Source organism: Biomphalaria glabrata, chromosome 1 (genome assembly GCF_947242115.1).
Source record: "Biomphalaria glabrata chromosome 1, xgBioGlab47.1, whole genome shotgun sequence".
Lineage (NCBI taxonomy): Eukaryota > Metazoa > Mollusca > Gastropoda > Planorbidae > Biomphalaria > Biomphalaria glabrata.
In genome coordinates, this window is record NC_074711.1 from 10,715,781 (window position 1) to 10,741,003 (window position 25,223).

General features: G+C 37.7%; 1 protein-coding gene across 4 annotated transcripts in view; it reads right to left on the reverse strand.

Annotated features, from left to right (window-relative positions):
* The window catches only part of LOC106072734 (ADAMTS-like protein 1), a 45,016-nt gene extending 21,431 nt beyond the window's left edge, over positions 1-23,585 (reverse strand). The window contains exons 1-2 of one of the 4 annotated variants that reach the window (XM_056021452.1): positions 23,441-23,585; positions 5,951-6,025 (exon numbers count right to left, since the gene is read on the reverse strand). In XM_056021452.1, coding sequence (XP_055877427.1) covers positions 5,951-5,995 — 45 coding nt within the window. In that variant the 5' untranslated portion in view covers positions 5,996-6,025; positions 23,441-23,585. Of the gene's footprint in view, positions 1-5,950; positions 6,026-11,486; positions 11,629-15,168; positions 15,320-23,428 lie in introns of those variants that run through there. The other 3 variants (XM_056021435.1, XM_056021442.1, XM_056021446.1) reach the window with 3 other exon arrangements.
* Positions 23,586-25,223: the final 1,638 nt, after the last annotated feature.

Here is a 25,223-nt window from a genome sequence, read left to right on the forward strand (position 1 = left end):
ACATCTTCTTTGTTTGACTTAATTAACCGATCCACTTTCTTATCACACAATGCAACAAACTAAAACCTTAAGGTAACGGATGAGGGGGCTGGGGGGGGGGGAGGTTCTTATCATCAAATGATTTAGAAGGATGAGCCTGTGGTTTAAGGTGGGGGGGGGGCGATGTGAGTTTTTTATGCTTTACTTCGCGTGACATGTGACACTTAGCACTCTGCTAAGATCGGCATTAAGACCACGCACCTATGTAACTGACTGAGGTAACTGACTGAGGTTCCCTTTTATTCCACATACAATTTTTCTAGTCTGGGTGGAACACTGAAATGAGATCTAGATCTAAGGAACTGTTAAAACAACCCTTACCACGTGTGGTTAGAGATGTGGTTGTTCACCCTGTTTAAAACTTTTAGATTTGTAATAAATCAAGGACATACACAATATTTTATCATCAAAACTATATTCATCTTTACGAATTTTAACTTCTAAACATTTTGTTTTTAAATGTGTCGGTTTCATTGTTCTCAGACACCCCCCCCAGTCAACCTTTCCTTGTGCATCCAAGTTTTCTTTAAGACTTTTCATTTCCAAATACACCGTTTGTTTAATCTCTCTCTCTCTCTCTCTCTCTCTCTCTCTCTCTCTCACACACACACACACACACATATCTATCAGTTGTCTGACATTTCTTTCCAGCATCTTGGACGACGTCACCGAGTATGATCAACTATCAACCCAGATTGGGTACCTCAACCCAGATTGAGAAACACTGTGCGTGCAAGTGCTATTCTACAGATATGCAGGAGGATAATTGGAATGTAGTGGTTACAGGAGCTCTATGATTGTCCTTGTAGCTATGCTTGTATTAAATTGACATACTCGTTTTCCAACTAGTTTAAGGTTGTTTCGTTGAATGTCAACAGGTCAGAGGAATGTCTGAAGGGAAATGTCAGTGAGAGCATAATTAGAACAAATTAAAACAAAAAGAGATGGGGCGGGGACGGTATGTCAGTCAGGCTTGGGCATGGGGGGGGGGGGAGGAATGTAATAAGCTAGAGATGAATTTATTTTATAGCTTTAAAGGCTTTACAATAAGTATACTTAGGTCACAGAGAGAAAGGCTCAGGTCAAATGAGGGAGGGAGGAGGAGAAATAAATAGAACTAGTTCAGCCCTCACCCAAATAATACATCAAACAATTTGATGATAGAAGCAGAAAGAAGAGGGGGGAAGGAGGGAGGGATCAAGAGAGAGAAAATAAAGGGGAGAGAACAACGATTGTAACCTGAGTATTTAAACAAATACTATTATATTACCTTTCCTATGCAATTTTATTTTTGTATTCTTTAAAAAGGAAAAAAAAACATTTTCTTTTCGATTTCAATTATTTTTTTGTATTTGAAGCTAAGCTAAACTAGTTGCTATGGTAACAAAAATAGATGGTTTCATTTATCTAACCGCTGCTGAAGTTGTTTTTTTTTTTAATAAACTCCAACCAATCATTGTCTTGTAATCAAAGATCTCGCCGATATATTGAGGAGTGTTTTAAAACGTCTTTCCTTGACAAGCTGCCAACCTTAACACCTACTTATGTTGTTTAAATTGAAATTCATGATAAGTTCATTCTCTAAGCCAGTGATGTCCAAAGATCGGCTCGAGGGCCAAAACCGAACCGCGACGTGGTTCCATACGGCCCGCCGAAACGTCGGTCCAAAAAAAAGAAAATCCTCCCCCCTTCAAAAAGTTGAAAATGTTTCCTTACCTTTAATGGATTGGTACCAAGGCATTTAATATTTGTGCGTTTATGAACTGTAGCTCTAAATGTAGAATCCACCAGACAAGGTGAATGGATCTTTTTTGTGGAACATGATAATAAGCCAATATATCTGTTTTGTAAAGTCTGGCTGTTTCAGAACCAACAACAATATACAGCGGCATTATACAACAATTATGAAGGCCTTCTTGGTTTGAGCCGCGTAAAAAAGATTAGTTAAACTACGCCTAGACATTAGAGGATCGATGGAAATATTTAACAAAAAGAGACAAGAAAATAAGTAGGTGGTAAAGGTAGCTACAATGTTGCTCACATTTTAAGTAGAGAAATGAAGCCATCTTTAGACGCGTAAAAAATGATAGACTTTAAATATCCCATTAATTAATGTAAGTACTAGATCAAATAGTTTCAGGTGAATTTTGATTTCTTTTTTTTTTTTGTACCTCTTTGTTGATGTGGCCCCTGACACGCGTGTCGAAAGTTAAAATGGCCCGCAGGTCGAATGAGGTTGAGCATCACTGCTCTAAGCAATGCTCTCTCAGTTCCAAATATTTAGAAACTAGAAACCTAGTGGTAGATCTAGATTCCAACTCTTTCATTGCAATGATCTCTTGAGTTCCATGTAGAAACCTAGTGGTAGATCTAGATTCCAACTCTTTCATTGCAATGATCTCTTTAGTTCCATGTAGAGACTTATTGGTAGATCCATATTCTAACTCTTGATTGCATTGGTCTCTCATTTAAAAGTACCAATTGGTAGATCTAGATTCTGAATCGTTGATTGCAATAGACTCTCAGTTCCATGTATTTCTTATAAGTAGAAACCTAGCGGTAGATCTAGATTTTAACTCTTTCAATGCAATGATCTCTTGAGTTCCACGTAGAAACCTAGCGGTAGATCTAGATTTTAACTCTTTCAATGCAATGATCTCTTGAGTTCCACGTAGAAACCTAGTGGTAGATCTAGATTTTAACTCTTTCAATGCAATGATCTCTTGAGTTCCACGTAGAAACCTAGTGGTAGATCTAGATTTTAACTCTTTCAATGCAATGATCTCTTGAGTTCCACGTAGAAACCTAGCGGTAGATCTAGATTTTAACTCTTTCAATGCAATGATCTCTTGAGTTCCACGTAGAAACCTAGTGGTAGATCTAGATTTTAACTCTTTCAATGCAATGATCTCTTGAGTTCCACGTAGAAACCTAGTGGTAGATCTAGATTTTAACTCTTTCAATGCAATGATCTGAGATCCATGTAGAAACCTAGTGGTAGATCTAGATTCCAACTCTTTCAACTCTTTCAATGCAATGATCTCTTGAGTTCCACGTAGAAACCTAGTGGTAGATCTAGATTTTAACTCTTTCAATGCAATGATCTCTTGAGTTCCACGTAGAAACCTAGTGGTAGATCTAGATTCCAACTCTTTCAATCCAATGATCTCTTGAGTTCCAAGTAGAAACCTAGTGGTAGATCTAGATTCTAACTCCTTGATAGCTGTTGAATTTGTTTTCTACTTTGCTGCTATTGTACTCTGTTACACGCTAAACTTTTAGCGCACCATTTTAAACTCTTCTCTCTAAAAGTGTAGCTCAATATTTAAAGGTCGCTAAATGTTCATCTAACTCGCCAAAAGTTCAATTGACAAAACGTTACGCTCATCTTTGAAAACTCAAAAACTCCGTCATTTTAATTAAGCTCATCAAATGTCAAGGCTATCATTTTAAACTCATTAAAAGCTTAGCTCATCATTCACGCCATCGCTCACTATATCAGGTATGCATTAACCACGTGGTTGTTTCCTCCAGTGAGCAGAGGATCCAAACCCCTGAGGGAACTATTTACTACAGCAGCAGCCGGGAACAAAGGAACGCTTCTGTCTAAATGTTCAGTATGACCTAATGACCTTTAGGGAGCCCCAAGACTAGACAGGAGATGCCTGGCCCCCACGTGCACTTACCCCCATCTGGTCTATGCTGGTCACGTGATATGAGCTAGCAGACGAAGAAAGCCGGTAATCTAAGACTACCTGTTACTTCATATTTCATCATCACTTCAACAATTTGAAAAGTTTCATGATAAAAACAAAGCAAATTATTTTTAAAAATTACTTCATTCACAACCGAAAGTGCAGCGGTTAAATTTGTGTAAACGATTTTTATTCGCAATTTCGACCCAACCTCTTTAAGTTAATCCGCCATATTTAAAAATTGAAAATTTATATTTTCATTTAGATTTTATGAGTAATTTCGAAAGATTTTAATAATGCCCGGTTAGCTTAGTCGGTAGAGTGTAAGACTTTACATCAGAAGGTCAGTGATTCAAATCGCATGATATTCTATTTTTATTTTTATATATTTTTTAAATAGTGTTTTTGCACAATTTAAAGTTAGTAATTTGATCTTTGAGTTTGTGAATCCACACAAACTCTCTTTGTAAACTTGTTGTGTAATTGTATTACTTTTGTAGCTTTCTGAAACATGATTTTGACAGCGAGTCGTGTCTAACAATGTGACCGAAGCAGCTCAATGTTTGTCTTGTTGCTGTATTGAGGAGTGTTTGTAAACGTACCAACTTATTTGTTTTCTTTCCTCGCTATCTACTAGCAGACTTAGCATTCAATCTCAAAGCCTCCATTGGCTCCATATAAATGCAAGAATCGACTCCAACTTTTAACACTTGATTAACATAGACTAGAATGCACCGGCCAAACGGAGGTTCTTGAAAAGCGGGCAGTTTTATTGACAGAACACAAAAAAATAAAGGTGTAGGGTATGGCTAAAGTATTATGTGAGCATTTGCAGGATGTACTAAGAACATTAACACTCTATAGCCTTGGAACGAACCAACGACCTAATGCGGAGGGTAATGATGGTTACGTATAAAAGTAGTGAATAATGTTTGATGCAAGAAGCAAATCCATTTCTTTCAAACTGACCAAATATTGAAGTGACCCTCTGGACTTCAAGAAAGAGGCGTGGCTAAAGTGTCCAACGTTTAGTTGATGAATGTTACAGAAAAAAAAAAAGTTGATTTGTTGTAACATAACTTTGTTTTATGTCGTTTTTAGCATTAAGATGTGGGCGTAGACTTTAATAAAGTGTAGCATCTAGAATTTATCAAGTCTAGCGTTGAAACCAGACCTTGGCACTGGCCTATATAAGAAGTTGCACCTTATGAACGTTTTTAAAAATAGCAACTATCTGACAAAGTAAAATGTAGCAGTTGAGCAGCCCATACAATCTTGATTTGGAAATAAATTTAAAAAAAAAAAGCTTATCTAAAGGAGAAGAACTCCTTCCTTAAAACTATATCTACCAATAATGTACAAGTTATTTCTCTTGTTCAATATCAAACAAAAATAATTAATTGCCAATACTTAATTGACTAATTAAGTATTTTTGTTTATTGCTTCATGTTTTCTAAGGTACAATAAATTGTTTAAAGTATCAATTTGCTCGGAGAAGGCTTGAGGGAGAAAATTATTTATGGGGACTAAACCCAACACATTTAGCTATATATGGGACTACTGAAGTATTATTTTCCCTTGTTGCTATTAAACAAAATAATGAATTTCCATTAATTAATTAATTAATTGTCTGATTGGTTACCTTTTTTTTATTATTATTGATTCAAGTCTTCTCTGTGTAAATGGATAAATGTGCAAAGTTTCAGCTTGATACGAGAATAGGTGTGGGAGAACTAACGTGTAAAAACTTTTTACCAGACAGACAGAGTTGATATAAGCTTTGTAATAAACATCAAGGCGTTGGCCTATATCAATAAAGCAACAGCATTTAGCTGTAAGCGTAGACTTATAAAAAGAGATGCCCAAGCGATGATAGTTCATTTAACCCTTAAAACGCGTGTGGCAGTTTAGCCTCTAAACATCATAATTTTAATTCCATTTTGTATGCACTCTTTGTAAAAAAGCTCAGCACTTTAAGGGTTAATGAAGACCTACAAAGACATAAAAGTGTTAGATAGTGAAATGACAGTTAGCGGAAAGTACCAACATGGCTCTATGACCCAGATCAAGTAGTAGCAGCATATCAAACCCCCATGGAGTATAGCCCCTATTGCTCTACCTGTTTACTAGCGACACGCCTAGACAGTATAAACGGTCATTAAACCTGTTACAGAGATTTATGAACATATATTTTAACAAAATCAAAGGGTTCTCACCTGGAACAGGAAGAAGCGAGCACCACCACCTACCCTTTCCGCCATTTAAACATGAAAGGTAACTCTGGTTTCAATCTGTGGATCAAAGATGTTTTCAAAATCATGTGTCAATATGGAACATTATGTGGAGTAACATAGGATTTGTATAAGAGTCGCTAAGTCACGGCCATTCATTAGAACAGCGTTGACACCGTATGTATGCTAATAAATCCACCACAAGTAGGCTACTCTGCACATGCACGTTTTACGAAACAGTAAATAAAAGATAAAGAGACTCATCGAGTATACAATATTATTTAGCTGTAAACTCGGGTAATATTGATACTCAAGTTAAATCCCCCTCTTCTATAAAACAAAACTAAAAAATAAATAATACAAAAGACTCCACAAATTCCAAGAGCATAGCTAAGGAAGTTTTGCATTTTAAGTTTTGCATTTTAACCCCCCATCCCTTTTCCGAAATTTACGATATATCTTCAATAAAAGACTATACCATACAAAAGTCACCAGATTCAATGTGCGTAGCCAAGAGGGTTTTTGTGTTCAAAAATCCCCTCCAGAGGAGTTTGTAGATAAAAAAAAACCCTCTTCAATATAAAAAAAAGCAAATTACACACTCAAAATTCTAAAGGGGTTGTGAGTTTAAACCCCCTCTCCAGCGCGGTTTGAAGCTAAAAAATACTTCTTCTATAAAAAAAAAAAAAAAGCAAATAACACACTCAAAATTCTATGATCGTAGCCAATAGGGGTTTTGAGTTTAAACCCACCTTCTTAGGGGTTTGAAGCTAAAAAATACTTCTATAAAAAAAAAAGGGAATTACGCACTTAAAATTCTAAGAGCGTAGCCAAAAGGGTTTTGAGTTTAAATTCCCCTTCAGCGGGGTTTGAAGCTAAAAAATACCTCTTCAATATAAAAAAAGCAAATTACACACACACAATGCTATGAACGTAGCCAAAGGGGGTTTTCAGCTAAAAGCCTCCTCCAGCGCGATTTTAAGCTAAACAAATACCTTTTTAATATAAAAAAAAATCAAATTACACACTCAATATTCTATGAGCGTAGCCAAGTCATGGGATTAGAGTTTAAACCCCCTTCTCCAGAGGGCTTTTTTTATTAAGCTTAAAACCCCTCCAGATGGTTTTAGTTTAAATACCCCCATACAGAGAGTTTTGAGGTTGAAAACCTCTCTCTTCAATATTATTCTAAAGCTAACTACAATCACCAAATTCTATGAGCGTAATGGTTATTGAATATGCTAAAAAAAACAACAGATGATTTTGACGAAGAAACTTTTTCGATATAAAATCTTAAGCAAACTACATTCACCTAATTCCAAGAGCGTAGCCAAGAGAGGTTACCAGTGGCTGGGCTCCATTAATATAGTGTAGTGAATAGTCATCTGTCGAAATTGAAAAGGACTAAATGTGGCTCAACAAAGATGGTTAAGGTGGATTCTATGCGAACTGGGAGTCGACCCCTCAGTAAAGTTGTGACAGAGCGTCTCACTAGGTTTGCGGGACATGTTCTTCGACAAAATGAATTATGCATAATAAGAGTTGCGATGACATGGAGGCCCTTTCGAGGAAAGCGCAAACAGGGACATCCTATTACAAATTGGCACTACACTTTCATGGAGGTCCTAAGAGCAGGTGGAAAGAGGCTTCAGACATTGCCAGTGACAGATTTTTGTGAAAGCAGCTTGCCGCTCAATGCGCCAAACGGCGCGGGAGCGTCTAAGTAAGTAAGAATAGCAGATTAGGTTTTTGAAATAAAACTTATTAATTGCAGAATAATGCACTGTGGATACCTCAGAATATGCATTATGTTGGCTTTCAATACCGGAAATAGTGCTTGAATGTAATAAAGATTAATAAAGTAGGTATATATATATAGATTGGCAGGGGGGGAGGGGGAAAAAACTCCAACCCCCGAAAAAAATCCTGGCTACGCCCATGAAGACTGTTATACACATTTTGATATACAACAAAACGAGAAATAAAATAAAAAAGACTACACTCTATTGAAAACAGTAAAATAAAAACAACGCTCCTTTCCGATGGACTGACCGAACAGATGTTCTGTTTGAGAGAGGCCCAGGAAGATGTCAATGTAACACATCTCTATTTCCAGTGTATCCGGGTTCAGGACGCTCGGGCTAGATACGAAGCCGAAGACCGAGTCCAAAGCGGACCCTCCTTTTGTCCTTCACCATATCATGATAACTGTGTTCAACTATAGGTCCTAAACTATTTTATGGTAGTACTCTAATAGTAACTATACCGCCAGTATGACATTGATATCAACATCGCAAATAACAATATGATATGGCTGTATTACATACGAAGTTATTATAGACTAAACAGACATATTGAATCAACCAATGCAGCTGTTACATTAGACTAGTAAAAGCACAAACTAGACTAATTAGACTAGTAACATCACTAATTAGAATAGCACCAGCACTATCGACTAGTAACAACACTAACTAGACTAGTAACAGCTCTAACTAAACTAGTAACAGCACCAACAGACTAGTGAAAGCACTAACTAGACTAGTACCAGTACGAAAAGACTTATCAGCACTAACAGACTAGTACCAGCACTAACTAGACTAGTACCAGCACTAACAGACTAGTACCAGCACTAACTAGACTAGTACCAGCACTAACAGACTAGTACCAGCACTAACTAGACTAGTACCAGCACTAACTAGACTAGTACCAGCACTAACAGACTAGTACCAGCACTTACTAGACTAGTACCAGCACTAACTAGACTAGTACCAGCACTAACAGACTAGTACCAGCACTAACTAGACTAGTACCAGCACTAACTAGACTAGTACCAGCACTAACAGACTAGTACCAGCACTTACTAGACTAGTACCAGCACTAACTAGACTAGTACCAGCACTAACTAGACTAGTACCAGCACTAACAGACTAGTACGAGCACCAACTAGTATAGTACCAGCACCAACTAGACTAGTACCAACTACCAATACTAACTAGACTAGTACCAGCACTAACTAGACTAGTACCAGCACTAACTAGACTAGTACCAGCACTAACTAGACTAGTACCAGCACTAACAGACTAGTGAAAGCACTAACTTAGACGCACTTTACCTTAATTCTTTATTTCAGAAAAAATGTTTTTTAAAAGAAACGTAGAGCCGTCTCCTTTCACCTCAACCTTTTTTAATATCGGCAATTAAGTTTGAATTTATTTATTCATTCATGCGTGACGAAAAGAGAACAAAGATTTTTAGCCTGGAAAACACACAGATACCAACAGGGGCGGAGTGGCTATATGGACGTTCGGGCAAATGCCCGTTGGGCCGGTAGGGCCACCGAAAGTATCGCATGGATGCCACTATGACGCTGTTGGTTCAATCCTTATAGGCCAGTCACCATTTCGCCATCATGGGTTCTCAACCTATGGGTCGCGACCCCTTGGAGGGTCGCATGACAAAGGCCAACGGTCGCCTAAGACCCACGGAAATTTGGATTTTTTCTATTCATTGATGGAATTTTTGTGTTGTTGTTTTTTTTTTTTTTTTTTGTCCATTCTACCGTGCTGTAAGAAGCAGACCTGAACCGTATTCTACTTGGTTTTCTAACTAGTTCATAGCCCGTCCTGTTTGAGATTTGAGTTGCGCTTTCTTCTTCCATTTCCAAGAACAAATCTTCGCGAAACAAAGTTTTCCATCTTGTTAATTACGTCCAAATTCAGAAATAGACTTGATGAAGAAGATGACATTTCTTGTGCTACTGAATTCCTGATCTTGTGGAACAGAAACAAGCTCAAATTTCGCAATATCATTGGCGTGTTTGTAAATAGTGTCGAAACACTATTTCTGTAATAATGTAGTTAACTGTATCCAAGACTTTCATCCATACTTCGCCATGTTTGCATATTGTCACTTAAGTATGCAACATGTTTATTTGTGAATAAGCAATAGAAAAGTAAATAAATGCAAGTCTGAATAATAACCAACTTTAATTTAATTATGAGCATACATTTATTTATCTGTAAACGAAAAAAGGTTTACGGCTGGGGATCGCCACCAAGTGGAAAATTATATCAGGGGGTCGCGGAACTAGAAAGGTCGAGAACCTCTCGAGTAGATTTTACTATAAATATATAAAGGGCGATAATAGAAGCAAATGGTAATTCGATTTTATCTTGCATACAAACTTCTTTTCAGCACTCTAAATTTACTGACATCGATGTATTCAATATTTTTTATATAACACATTTCTCCCTGGCTAAACATACTACAAAAATATCTATCAGCTGGTAAAAAGGACCAAGGTCTCGTGAAACTTCAGTTTGTCAACTGTGTTGCCTCATAGATTACAGCAAAAAATGGCGGGAAAGGGTCAATAAAAACAAAAGAATGCGTTACGTCTGCAAAAGTAATAAAGCGAAATCTAAATTTATGTGCCGAGGAATGAAGTCTAGATCTAGCACGCAAAGCTGCGATAGAAACATATATATTATAAAGATACTGGTATCACGAGTAAAACCTTTTCGTACATTATTGTAAAAAGGGGAAGGCCAACGTTTGAAGAAATAAAAATCGTGGTTTGTAGACATTTTGTTTCTCTTTTTTTATCCCCTCATTTTTAAGAGAAGAAATGGCGAAACTTGTTCTCAGTGTTATTGTTGGCGTACACTAATCATTTAATAAAGAAATAAATTGAATTATTTATTTTTTTTTCGCTTTTTTTTTCTATTTCTTTTGGGGGGGGGGGGGGGGTCACCAAATTTACTTCGCCTCAAGCCTCCAATTATCTAAGGCCGGTCCTGAAATGTGACATAGGTCTAACAGGCATTGGCGATATTAGAATCAGAGGTAAACCTTAATTATTTACTTTACTAAGACGATGAGCAGGGGCGGACTGTCTATATTGGCATGTTTGTAAAATGTTTTGTTTGTAAAATATTTTACATGTTTCGGATGTTCCTTCAGAGTTGAAGATAATTACTTTCTAGTCCAAACCTCCCGCAGGACTACGGGGGATGGGAGCGGGCAGGGTTTGAACCCGGGACCGTCGATAAATCTGAACGACAGTCCAGCGCGCAAACCGCACGACCAGGCAGCCATCCATATGGGCATATGCTACCGGCCCACCGAAATGGACGCATAGATGATGGATTTCAATATGACACGTATTGTTGAAAGGCTTTATAATGCTGTCTTATAAAAGTGACCGACTGAGCGTCATGTTTTAAAAAATCGACTAGCTATTTTGATAGTACCATTCACTCATACTATTTTTACATTTTTACGCATTCGCTTTACTTCTATAACATTATAATTTCGTTTAATTGTTTACAAACCACTCTCAAGTGACTCATCGAAAGTTATACGTTATATATATATATATATATATATATATGAGTGTGTGTGTGTGTGAGTGTGTTACATAAACATAGATACACTAAATACTAAAGCGAAGATTTCAACTGAAAATAAAAATAAAAATGAAATACTTGCAAACGATGACTATTTGAAACTATGCACGAACCTGCATTAGTAAGTAGCCAACAATTACAAAAGTGTGAATTGTTAAGAGAATAGAGAAACGAAACAATGAAAGTGCGGACATCTGCTACAAGTTAATGTTGCAGAAGATGGCGCCCAGAGATTTTATTGTTTCTGACGAGGAGAGCATACATTTCATTGGCTGGGTTACAGATTGCATGCCCCGAGTCAAGGGATCTTTTTTTTTCTTTTTAATCGAGTTGGCTAATTAAGTCTGCAATCTATCAACACATTTAACTCCCCTCATTGCAGACGTGAAAGAATCTGGCGGGAAACAGAGTTTCGTTTTGTGTAGAGTTTTAAGAGTATATTTGGTAATCAGTTTAATTACCAGCGTGAGCTTTTTAGATCAAAATATTGGCCTGGTTTCTTTGAAGCTTATCCATATTAAAATTAATCCAAAAGCCAAATTTAATATACAATTTGTTATTACTATTATTTCTATTACACAGTTCAGCGCTTTGGTCCCCAAATGTTGGCCAATCCCTAGCTACGCTTCTGAACTTGGATGGCTGCCTGGTCGTGCGGTTTGCGCGCTGGACTGTCGCTCGGATTTATCGATGGTCTCGGGTTCAAACCCTGCCCGCTCCCATCCCCCGTCGTCCTGCGGGAGGTTTGGACTAGGAAGCAAACTATCATCAACTCTGAAGGCACATCCGAAACGTGTAAAACATTTGACAAACAACCTGTATCTAAGGTCAGCTTTTAGATTTGGCCTATTGAATCCACTTTATTCTATTTGTTTCGTGATGGCTGTTGACATTTCTAATTCCAGCACCCTGTTTCAGGTGTCTCTTGAATGCATGCACCCTCAAACAATTGACACTTGCCTGTGTGACGCAACCAGGTGACCTGAACTAGCTGAAACCTCCCAACGATACCCTCCCAAGTAAACATTTTCAGAGCCCAGTGTATTTAATCTCAACTCTTACACTTGCAGGTAAAAAAAAAACACAAAAAAAAAACACGAGACGCAAAGTTTATGTCCGAAACTGACATGTTGTCTGAGGTCAGACAGTGTACTGATAGCGTAATTTTTTTTCCAAGAATCCTGAGACAACTTTAATCATCTTTCACGTTTCCTTAGATTTGTTCCCCCCTTTTTAAAAAAAATGCATTCGTTCTTAGTTAAAATTGCTAAATTATAAATGAGGTCATTTCGTGCTTCGCAAAATGTCTCTAAGTTGAGAGAACAAATGAGCAAGAGATGATTGAAGCATTTTAAGGAGGATAACATCCAAGAAATTAATAAGTAATAATTTCATAGACATACAGGGCCGGATTTACCAATACGCAACACAAGATAGAGCCTAGGGCTCCCAAGAAATATTTAGCACTGACTTTAATATTTGGACTTATAAAATGTCCCAAAATATCTCAAATATTTTAGGGCCTTTCCAAGTCATAATACGGCACTGTGTATATATTGACGATAACAAACACAATGTAGACTCGAGGAGCCATAAAAACTTGTTAAGAAACTTCCAGTAGGCAGGCTCAAATCCAAGACCGCTAGCAACATTGGTCGAGGTAGCTAAGAACACAAAGACCTAACCCTGAGATGAAGTCTATTATGGTTTGGGTGGTCATCGCCTGGAGTCTGCCAAGGAGATTAATGTGAAAATAACCTTCTGACAAAGTTAAACAAAGATACATTTTTAAAAGTCTCTACAGATTTCCAGCAATCAAATTTCCAAAACTTCATAATAAAAAGTACTGAACACGAGGAACTCAAGAGTACGAGCAAATAATGTTGATTATATAATACTAAAGGGTGTACACAAATTTGTATGTCTTGTGCTTTTTTAAAAATTGATAGCTTATCAACACTTTTGTATTCTGTACGCCGGATACACCGAACGGCTAGCTACTTATAGATTTGCCTCCACTTATGAAAACTCTCGCATAATTACTCTCCTTTTTTTTTTTTACCTATAAAAAATATTCTGGGAAATTGATTTTTTTTAAATGTATATGCACAATGGCATGATTTCAATAAATATCTGAGCTTATAACAATTACATTTAATGTATGTATGTGGTCTTATAAAGCAGATGGTCATTGTTATCGATTTAACAAGGTATTAGTATCGATCTATCTTATTCATTTGGTATCATTCGCGAGATGCAAAGAATTTTGAAATGCATAGATACTTGTATTATAATGGAAGCTGATAGATACTGACAAAGTTGTTGTTGAGATTCGGAACAACCCAAACAATTATCTCCCCGGGTAACGCAGTGCAGACGTGTGAAACTCTCCACCTGTCACGTGACAGCGGAAGTAGCTCTACGGACTTATGTTATAAAAAGATAAATAAAATTGCACGTGGTGAGGATAAAAGGTTTAATAGGTGAGGGGGGAGAGGGAACAGTTTGTAGGTCATGACCTAATTATTATTTGCCGACTTGGCGAAACAGCAGTGACCTAATTACTTGATGGTCCAACCTTCATCAAGCCTGTCTGGGCGCCTGGTCTGGACAAGATCACAGTTCGTCAGGCCACCGGTGCAGAAGATAGAGCATGATAGAAATGTAAGTCGTCTGCTATTTGGTGATTTGTGTCATAATGGATTGAAAGGGGCGGGGTGTGTCGTCATGGAAACCAAAATATTCAGGAAGTAAAATGTAGGTTGAACCGGAAGTGAACGTTAATGCACCTCTTTGATCTAGGCTGTACAATCTATGCTTGTGTCTTCCACTGCTTTCAAACTTTCAGTCAGTACAAACAGTACAGACTTTAAGACCTAAGTTACGAATCTTTCTTCTATTATTTGGTATATACTCGTGTGAGGAGCTGAGCATTGTTTTATTGTGTAACTACAGTGCAACAGACATCCGACATGGCAAGGGGATATAGCCCTTTTAAATTAGGAGTTTGTTTTTTTCTGAAACTTGAAGCCAATTAAAAGTACCGAATACACAATATTCGCACTGCTTCAGAGGGATCCGACTACAGACTCCTTGATAATGAAAGTAGACCGCCAGGTAAAACAAGAAATAGATGAAATTTCACGTGTAGTTTAAGTAAGGTAATAGTGCATGACTCGTAGGACGTAATCATCTACTTTTTTTTTTTTTTAAGTAACGTCTGTATTAGATAAGATGTACCCCAGTGGTTTCCAGACGTTTTCTCTAACGTAACTCGTCGTACATTCTGAGTATTTAGCTTATTTTTTTAGAGAGATTAATTAACGTGATGGCATACTAGTTAATTATTCCAGTAGTCCATGGAAACAGCGATTCAGGGCTCTTGGAAACCTAGTGTCCCGCAGAACACAGTTTGGGAAACACTGGTGTATGATATGTGTTAAGTTAAACAGTACAAAGGTTGAAAGCTGTGATGAGCTGTTTTCAAAATACCTGTAGCGAAGTTTGAATAAATAAATATTAAAAAAAACAACTGTTAAATTGTGCATATTTTCTAATAGAAGGAATGCACGCTAATTATCGTCTGCCTTCTCTTATTTGCTTTGAGCTCTATACAGATAAGAAACAGACGCATGGGCCATGACATAACGCGATTAAGATTATATTTAATTAATAAAATTAACAATTTATTTTCAAACTATTTTACATAGACACAAGAAGTTTTAAAAACTTTGCAGCTAATTAAAACATGCTATAAATGCTTGGATTTTCAAGCAACTTTCTTAAAAAACTTGCCTGAAGAGTTATTTGATGCAACAACATTCTGTCGCTCTTCACAACCTAACACGCATACCTTCATTGTGTGTGTGTTTCTGTGTTTAGTTGTTTGTGTATTTTCCTATCTCTGATAACCCTGTCCGGATTGTTTTCTTAGACAGGATTTTTCTAATACTTAGAAAACTAGTAAACAACAGATGATAATGCTGTTCTTGGTCTTGATTAAATGATGACCCAGTTTTGTTAGGACTAGCTGACCTAATTGAGCACCTCTATTCCACTGAATTGAAAAACACACCAAAGTTTGCTTAAAAGCGAGTGATTGTGGTTAAAGGAGCCCTCCAGAAGTGCTGTATACTGCATGAGGGGAATAAGAAGAAGGAGCGGACCAATCGCGATGCGATCTGATGTCACATGACACTATCAAAGAATTACTACAGAGTATGTCCACTAGAAGCCATTCTGTTCTAGTCCAAGGTGCGAACGTGGAGGCGAAGAAGGAAAAAGATGGGGAAAATACTTGACCTAGTTACCTCAGACCTACCTGAGACACAAGAACCCTAAAAGTCTGTAAACATGGTGGTTTACCTGACGATCGCCTCTTGCAGGTCTGTGGAATGAAACGTACAAGACAAAAGTCACATCGCGTTGGAAGCTTGAGTCATTTTGTTTCCATCTCTAAACATGTAAACATGCCGAGAGTCAATCTGTAGATCTCCCCAACAAGTCTTAGCGTTAATGCTACTCCACCACGCAGACATTGTCAGCATGTTTCTATCAAACTTTTCAAAGTTACATTAAAGGAAAGAGAATAGCGTGACCCAGTGAGATGCTCGACCTTATTCCACCGGCGGGAATTTCAGACACACGTGTCCCGGGACACGTCAACAAAAAGATTTTTAAAAAAGGAAATAACAATGAACCATTTTTATTTAGAAACCCGTGAACCTGGTACATACATTAATTCATGAGAAATTTATCTTAAACCAACTTTTACAATCCGGCTGCATGAGATGAGCACTGAATCTAGGATTCTAGATGTTCGTCCGTCAGATGATTACAAAACATGGATTTCACAAGATTTATCACTGAAAAGAATTTGTCCTCACAAACAGGAGCTGTTAACATTTGTTTTCGGAGATTTAGAAACGTTTCTTCAAGCAACACAAATCAATTGTCTGCATCACTTACAACTTGTTAAGCAGGCATGTCTAGCTTTGTAAGTCAATCAGTTCCAGTTGCAGCTCTGTCTGGGCACTTGACACATTGTTCAATCTGAACACGATCATCATCACATGGTCCAGACTGAACAAGATCATCATCACAAGGTCCAGACTGAACAAGATCATCATCACATGGTCCAGACTGAACAAGATCATCATCACATGGTCCAGACTGAACAAGATCATCATCACATGGTCCAGACTGAACAAGATCATCATCACATGGTCCAGACTGAACAAGATCATCATCACATGGTCCAGACTGAACAAGATCATCATCACAAGGTCCAGACTGAACAAGATCATCATCACATGGTCCAGACTGAACAAGATCATCATCACATGGTCCAGACTGAACAAGATCATCATCACATGGTCCAGACTGAACAAGATCATCATCACATGGTCCAGACTGAACAAGATCATCATCACATGGTCCAGACTGAACAAGATCATCATCACAAGGTCCAGACTGAACAAGATCATCATCACATGAGGAAATTAAACTTTTGTAAGAAAAAAATACGGTAAAACAGTGGTTCCGTGAGTGACGAGTCTGCTAAACGGATCAACCCCATTTTTCATAGTCTACTTTCATTTTCGTGTAAAAAAAAAAAGAGTGTTAAGGGAACATCTCACCATGTTTGATATAGGTCCAAATCCAATGCACTTGATCAGTACTACACAAACTAAGGCCCGCGGGCTACGGGTCATATCTAGCTAGTCATTAGATGAAAATCTTTGTCTTTGGATTATAAAATTTAGTTTAGGAAAAACGTTACATCAACCAATTACAAACGCTAGCTAGAGGTGCTGAGTGAAATGCATCTCTTTACATGAAGATTATGTGGAGAACATAGACATAAATAAATATAGACTGGCCGATTAAAGAGTTTTATGAAATGAAAATTTATGACTTGCAATTTTGTGAACTTTATTATACAGCATTTATGAGCAGTATAAAAGTGAAGTATTCATATCTATTTCAGCCAAACACCTATATATATTGTAAATAAGGAGGCAGTGAAGTTTTGTTTAATCTTTAAAATTGAAGATCATGTAATTTTTTATAATTCGGAAATCCGAATACAATAGATATACATGTTTTCAAGTTACATGAAGTTACTTCCTTCGGCCAGTCTATATTTATTTATGTCTATGGTGGAGAAATACAACTTAGCCGTCGACTCTGAAGGAACAGCCGAAACATGTAAAACATTTTACAAACAAACATTTTACACACACTAAATAGCAGCGCCGGACTTAACCATTGTGACCAAGAAGTCATGGAAAGAGAACAAGTAATCTAGTATATATATTTACAGGTCACTAAATAGCAGGGCCGGACTTTACAATTGTGTGGCCCTATGCGAAACGGATTTCGCGGGGCCAAGTTTGGGTAGGGAAGCGGATAATAAGTAAAATTTAAGAGTTTGTATTAGAAAATAAATTCGTCTATGCATTTTATTCATTCTTTAGTACGTACAGAATTACTTTACGAGCCTTGCGTGTAGCAAAGTCATAGAGTATATCATAATAATTCTATTTCCTAGATATATCACGCTCAATAGCAAGAATTACCAAATGTTTCAATCTATCTTTGAGAATTGTTGACCTCAAGTAAATCTTCATTAGTTTGAGGCGCGAGAAGCTTCTTTCACCAGTTTACACAACGGACCTCATTCACCAATCGTAAATAAACACATTTAGCCACGTCATAATATTGATAAAACAATATTAAACGTCTTTTTCGTATATTTTGTAATTTTGGGAGATTTCCAGGAGCTCCGGGTAAATCGACAGAAGGGCACGGGAAATCTGTTTTAAGTTTTAATATGGTTTAATTTAATAATCTATACACCTAGAATTAGCGCATGTCATATGAATGTGGGGCCCACTGCGGTGACCTAAGGCCGGCCCTGCAAAAGAGCGGCGTATTCTACGCTGCCGGTCGACTAGTATATATATAAAACGTTTGAGACCACAAAAGTAGGTCATGCTTTGAACTTCATTTCGCTATTGACTGATGATGCTTTAAAAGAACATTTTAAGAAAATAAAGGAATGCGAGAGAGAGAAAGAGATAACTGAGCAACTCTGGAATACGATAAAGGTCAGTAAATGTCGGGTCGTCGGTTAAACTTCTGATAGTAATCTAGATGTAATTAACCCAAAGCATCTACTAATGAACCTTGTCTGAGTGGAACTTTCTGGCTGTGCCACAGCATGACTGTTTATCTAATAGAAAAACCTGAAAGTCACGTCCCGTCCCAGTTTGAGAATTACGTCAATATAGAGAAATATAGAGAAATATAGAGAAGTATAGAGAAATATAGATATAAATATTTATGTCATTACTATTACCTTTTTATAATGTTCCTATTAATAACCGTGTGAGTCTCATCGCACTGAGGCACCGTGTTGAGAACTCTATTCTCTGATAACATGGACAAGGAAAGCGGCAGTTCGTTGCAGAGTTGCCCTGTCTCCGTACAGGGCTAACTCGCCATGCGTTTAAGTTTCGTTTTCACTCAAATGGCCATTTTTGGGGGTAGTGTTGCGTACTCGTAAAGGATGTGGTTAGCCGTTTCGACGCAACCTGAAGGTCTAATCGTTTTTGAGAGTAGACAAACCTAATTTTTTTAATAGTCATTTATTTTTTTTTGTGTGGTAAAAAAAGGCAATAGCCATTGAATGAGGACTATTCAACTGATGCATCACAGGAAGCTAAACATATCGCCTTGTCAAGTTCTCCCCCTCTACTTTAAATCCGTTTACACGATTCTCTCCCCTACATTCATTTGGTTTATTTGTTTAAAAATACCAGTGACTATAAGATAGTATAGCTTGCATCCTCGTACAAATAGTTAAGAAACACTTTTGCAACAACACTATCACATATTCTTACATTACTCTTGTACTTTAAGCGTCTTATTTAATGTATCACTACAAATCCTAACTGCAGTGGCGTTACTAGAGAGGTGCGTGGGATGCAGGACACACCGGGCGACACGCACCCAAGTGACGCTACTGCCTAATAGAGCAAGGTTATTTCAATAATCTTATTAGACACAATCATAAAAATATAATAGCTGCATGGAGCTAACAATGTTTCACTGTAGCATATGGAAAGATGACCTAAAGACCTCATGGATTAAGTTACCTAACTCAGATCTTCCCCTCTCCAGACATGAAAGATTTCCACTTCTTCCACTTGGCATCACATGTCAAAAGCGCCCATGTTGCCCTATTATTCCACCAGGGCACCCACGTTGCTCTACCGTTTCAGGGTATGACCAGAGTGTTTACAACTGAAGCCAATCTTTGGCAAATCAAACTAGACCAGCCTTCACATTTTAGGAGGGCGACGGCTCTGACCTCATCCCACACACAAACACACCCTCTCCCACCACCCTTGTGTAAAGGTCAGGCCCAATGTCAGATCTGGATGTCAATTTATGTTTTCCGTAACAGCATGACATGAGCAGCAGCACGTGCTGGATGTTATCTGTAGCTCCCAGACCTGTATCTATGTACAAATATCTTGATTTAGAACCTTTACCTAGGAACAACACAAAAAAAAAAAAAAAAAATACGGAATCTCGATTTGCGCTAATGACGATATACGTCATGCTTAAAAAAATACGTCATTTCAGTCGTTCCGGACATTTAGAGAAACTGAACCATATTTTTATTTTTAGATCTTGTAATCATTTCCTGTTACGGTTTAAGTTAAGGAATAAACCAAGAGGGAGTTAATAAGTAATCATGGTATCGGTAAAGGGAGATAATCACGACATCGATAAAGAGAAGTAAAAGACTACTATAATTACGAAATAGCTAGATGGAGATGATAAACAAATATCATTACACGCTAAAGGAACAATAGACAAAGTTAATTACGACGTCGATAAAGGGAGATAATAAGCAAATATAAACTCGACTTTACTAATGGTATTATTTTTATTGCCCCTATTTTTTAACCTCCAGTTAGGCAATCAATCACTGAGTACCGGCACCTAATCACTGACTATCGGCACCTATTTTTTTTTACAAAAAAAAAGCGGATTACCTAACTTTTAACTACTAATAAATTAATAATTAATGTTAAAATACTAGAAAAGTAATAATTTTTCCCTACATTCTATATGAGAGAGAGAGAGAAAAATATTATATATATATATATATATATATATATATATATATATATATATATATATATATAGGTAGATAGATATAAGTTTGCAGAAACCCAAAAGATACTTATCTAATACACCACACTTACAGGCATTCTCCAAATGGAATGATAATTATGTATGCATCACATGAATGTATATGTCCCTTTGTCAGTAAAGCTGGGGGTGGGGGCACTGGGACGAGAAAGAGAAGACGGCCTTGAGATGCTTCAAAGATAAATAACAGTATAGGCAGCTTATGCTTATTTCCAAACGTCTTATGGATGACGTGTTCTTTATTGATTGGGGGGGGGGGGGAATCGGAATTTTGTCTTAAAACAAAACAAACGCTGTCATTAAGACAAGGAGCTCTCTGATTTATGAGATCACAGAAAGTTAAGAATGCAGCAGGTGTTTGCAACACTTGTAGTCGCTCTGTGTCTAAGCTCAGTGATTCACAGACCGAGTGTCATTGATGGAAGACTATAAGAAAGTGCAGACCAAGTGACAGACCAAGTGACAGACAAAGGACAAATACGTCCACAAGATGAACGAACAGTGACGCATAAAAAAAAAAACAACTCGCGAGGACACCAAGACGATTGGGCTATTCTGGACTGGATTAGTCCAAGTGGCCTGCTATAAGTCGCCTGGTCACGTTGAGCCTAGGAGAAGGGAATGAAATAAATATACATTGTTAATAAATAAAGGGCCCCCTACAGATCAGGAGCGACTTTAGCCTTCTGCGGACCAGGTCTTTGATGACGATTTCTTCCGTCATCTAGGGGGCTAAGGCCTTCACATAGCGACCATTGTGTCTCCTCGTGGGGCTTGTGAGGCGTGTGTGGAGGCACGACTGCCTGCTGGGCAGAGCTGGAGCCTGGGACTTTCTACGTTGTTCTTTGGCCAAGGTTGTTTTCTTGTCCTCGGCTACTTTCATTCCAGTTCTCAAAGTTCGCTCCAGTCTCCCTGAGGTTACTGGATCTACGCTGAAACCTCTCGATGACGGCATGACAATGTCTTTGAGATGTTTCCTTTGCCCACCTTGAGCTTGCTTTACTTCAGTTAGCTGGCCATTTAATGAGACGTGTGAGTTACTGCAGAAATAGTTTGACCAGGTAAGATCTCCTCAGGACTGTGTGATTGCTCATCAGGACATTCTGTCTCGCTCGGTGAGAGATGTTTCTTTGAAACTTGTACAATTCTATACTTTGAACAGAAGAGACAGCAGCACATCGTAGAGCTAAACACGTTCCTAATTTGTTTTGTTCTCACACTCGCCAAGTTTCAAAGAGTTTTTTTTTCTTTACTTTTATTATTTGTAAATCTATTGTTGTTATTATTATTTGTAAATCTATTGTTATTATTATTATTATTATTATTATTATTATTATTATTATTATTATTATTATTATTAATAGAATGTACTGGGAAACAAACTTCACTTTTTTTGTTTTTTAAAAAGCTGTTAAACGTTTCTGTTCTGATCTCGTTTACTGTCCGCCATAGAAACAGATCGCAAGATCTGGAAGTGGTACTTTTAATGTACTTTTTAATTAATGTAATAATCAAGTGAAGAGTATAGGGCATGCGATAGTCTAGACGTGGCCGAAAATGCTTCTCCCAAACAGGATTTCATAGCCGCAAAAGGTAGAGCTCTACCAGCCGAGCGGCGTCTCAGGCGACAAACGTCATCAAGTGAAGGCCTTTAGCTGCAACACAATATTCACCTTTAAAAACATTAGCGCTGACTCCCTTGTTAAAAAACCTGAACCGCTAACTCTAAAAACGACATTGAGACTGAGACTTAGTGACTGAGGAGGTAACTTATAATGTCACACTATCTGGAGCGCTAAATTTTAAAAGTGGGGCGAAGTTGCGTTCGAACCCGTGACTTCCAAGCATTAATCTACCATGCTGTCCGACCCATCAGCGAGACAAGAGAGGACTTAGGAATGTGAGGCCCAACATCAACGGAGGCCCGTTTTAGACTTTCAGAGCGTGTTACTGGATGTTTTAGTAAAACGACATTGAAAGGGCCCTTTCTGGTTTTCTTCCGTCATGAGGCCTTTTGCATCGCCTTGAATCCGGGCCCCCTTCGCGGTGTATTCACTTGACGTAGCTGCTGTAAGACTGCTTATCTGCATCAGTCTGCGAGGATCATATCGATCTAATCAATGGACAAAATAGCCGAGTCCAATGAAACAGTCATTGCAGCGTCATTAAATGCAATGTGAGTAGAAGTGTTGAAGAGTCGAATACCACAGAGTCACGGACACAGCATGGCCCGAGGGCAATAGTTTTGGGCTTTATAGATCTGCATCTAGTCTAGAACTAGTCAAACATTTTGTCATATAGAGGCTTATAGTAGATCACAGGACCTGAGTGAAAGCTACTAGATCTAAATCAAACATTTTGTCATATAGAGGCTTATAGTAGATCACAGGACCTCAGTGAAAGCTACTAGATCTAAATCAAACATTTTGTCATATATAGATATATAGTAGATCACAGGACCTCAGTGAAAGCTACTAGATCTAAATCAAACATTTTGTCATATATAGATATATAGTAGATCACAGGACCTCAGTGAAAGCTACTAGATCTAAATCAAATTCCTTGAGCGTTCTCTTTAGCATCTTACGGTAAAAGCAAATCACTTTAGGGTTTATCTAGATATAGATGTAGATATATCAATCAATAATACCTTATCGATAATTGATAAATAATTCGATTTTCTATTGACTATTACTAACCTTCTTGGGGGCGTTTGTTTCTAATAACAATACATGGAAATACTAACTAAAAAAATATTTCAGAACTTTAAATGCAGACGATCTAATCTGCTAATGAGATCAATTAAATAACAAACAAAACTCACTTTTTTCGTTACCTGGTTACTTATAGTTGCAATAATCCTGCAGTTTAGTCCCAGACAAGTTGTCTGCTCCTGAACAAACGTTGTGACCACGTGACCAACTTGACAACAACTTTTGTGTCTGGCCCCGGAACAGGTATTGTTCAACCACTAAACGAAGCGATGTTTGAAACGGCGGAAATCTCAAACTAACCGGGTCGGGGAACGAACGACAGTGGAGGTGTAAACACACACACACACACGTTTGAACTCTCACATGCAACGCAAACAATACCTCCCCACTCCCCATCCCCAAAATTGAGCTATTGTAGAAGAAGAAAAAAAAAACAACTGAAGAGAAGCCACTGGAAGAGATGAGAGACGGAACAAGGCCCAAGTACGATGCAACGATTGGGTTATTTTATACTTTTAGGAGATTGATAACATGAGTAGTCTTAATAAGGTCTAAGTATTACTTCTGCAAGAGTTTCCAGTAGATTCCAGCATTTAAGTTACTACCATGAGTTCTATAGTTTGAAAGACAGTAAAGTTTAAAAAAAAAATTAATTCATTTGATGAAAATTAATTCAGCCTGTTAAAGAGCGTGTAGATCTAAACTAAACTCTAAAGTGAAAGTTCTATTCAACCATTTCTTTGGTCATCTATTTAAGAGGATGTTCTGAGGTTAACATTCACATCTGAGCCGTTAAAAACATGAATTTTAAAACTTATTGTCTCAGCGAGGGCTTGAACCTGAGCCAACGGAGAATGAAATCACTACCTCAATGCCAGCTTTTTTCATGGAAATATAGTTAAATTTACTTATTTATTTTTACTTTTGGTTTATACTATACGAATAGTTAACAGATGACTTACAGGCAGTTCCACTGAGTCTAGACACCTGTGTGCAAGAACCTGTGCATTGATAAAGTTGCCTGCCAGACGTCTTCCTTTGGTCGTAATTAGCAGACGATAATCCCCCGAAACATTTGCTCGAAAAGTCCAGGCGCCTTTCGCCGGCTTAAACAAGCGATGTCTAACTTTCACAGCCGCCTGTCAAGGCAGACAGATCAGTTACAACTTCTGCTGACTAGACCATTGGTAAAACTTTGCTGTCCCTTTCATACCCATCCACAGTTTTGTCCCTTGAGTCAGGTCTGTCAGGAGAAAAATACAACTATTCATATTCGTTTGGCTCTAGCTTTCTGTTGTATTATATAGCCTACATACACTGAATATGTCACTGAATATGTTGTAAAACATAATATCTAAATATGTTACTAACTATCGAACGCAATGTGCATGTGTGCTAATCACTTTCCTACTGCTACCATTACATCATCTTGAACAGGATTCTATTAGCTCATTGCCCCATGAAAACTCTCACAGAAAACACAACCACAGTGTGAATTTGTTAGTTCATTGAAATAGTGTTATACTAGCATTACCCACCGGCTACTCCCGTTGATTTGCTTCCTGGCTATATATTGTTTAATTTTTTTGTCCTTATAACAATATGATGATATAAAGTTAAACGCTACCCAATACATTCCTTGGGCCAGCTAATTCCAGTATCTCTTACGTTGACTTGGACGAGCCCGTAAATTCGAGTATCACTCCTCCCTCCCCCGAACTCTCCCCCATAACAAATTGGGTCTAGTATTATTTACACTATCTGACTAAATCTTCTGACTTCAGCTCGAAATATTTCATAGGCTCTAGACCTAGGTCCCGTTTTTCTTATTAAATCTTGCAAACGCTCACAGAAAATTTGGCCTCAAATTTAACCGCTGCGGTCTGATCGTGAAAGATCTTTAGT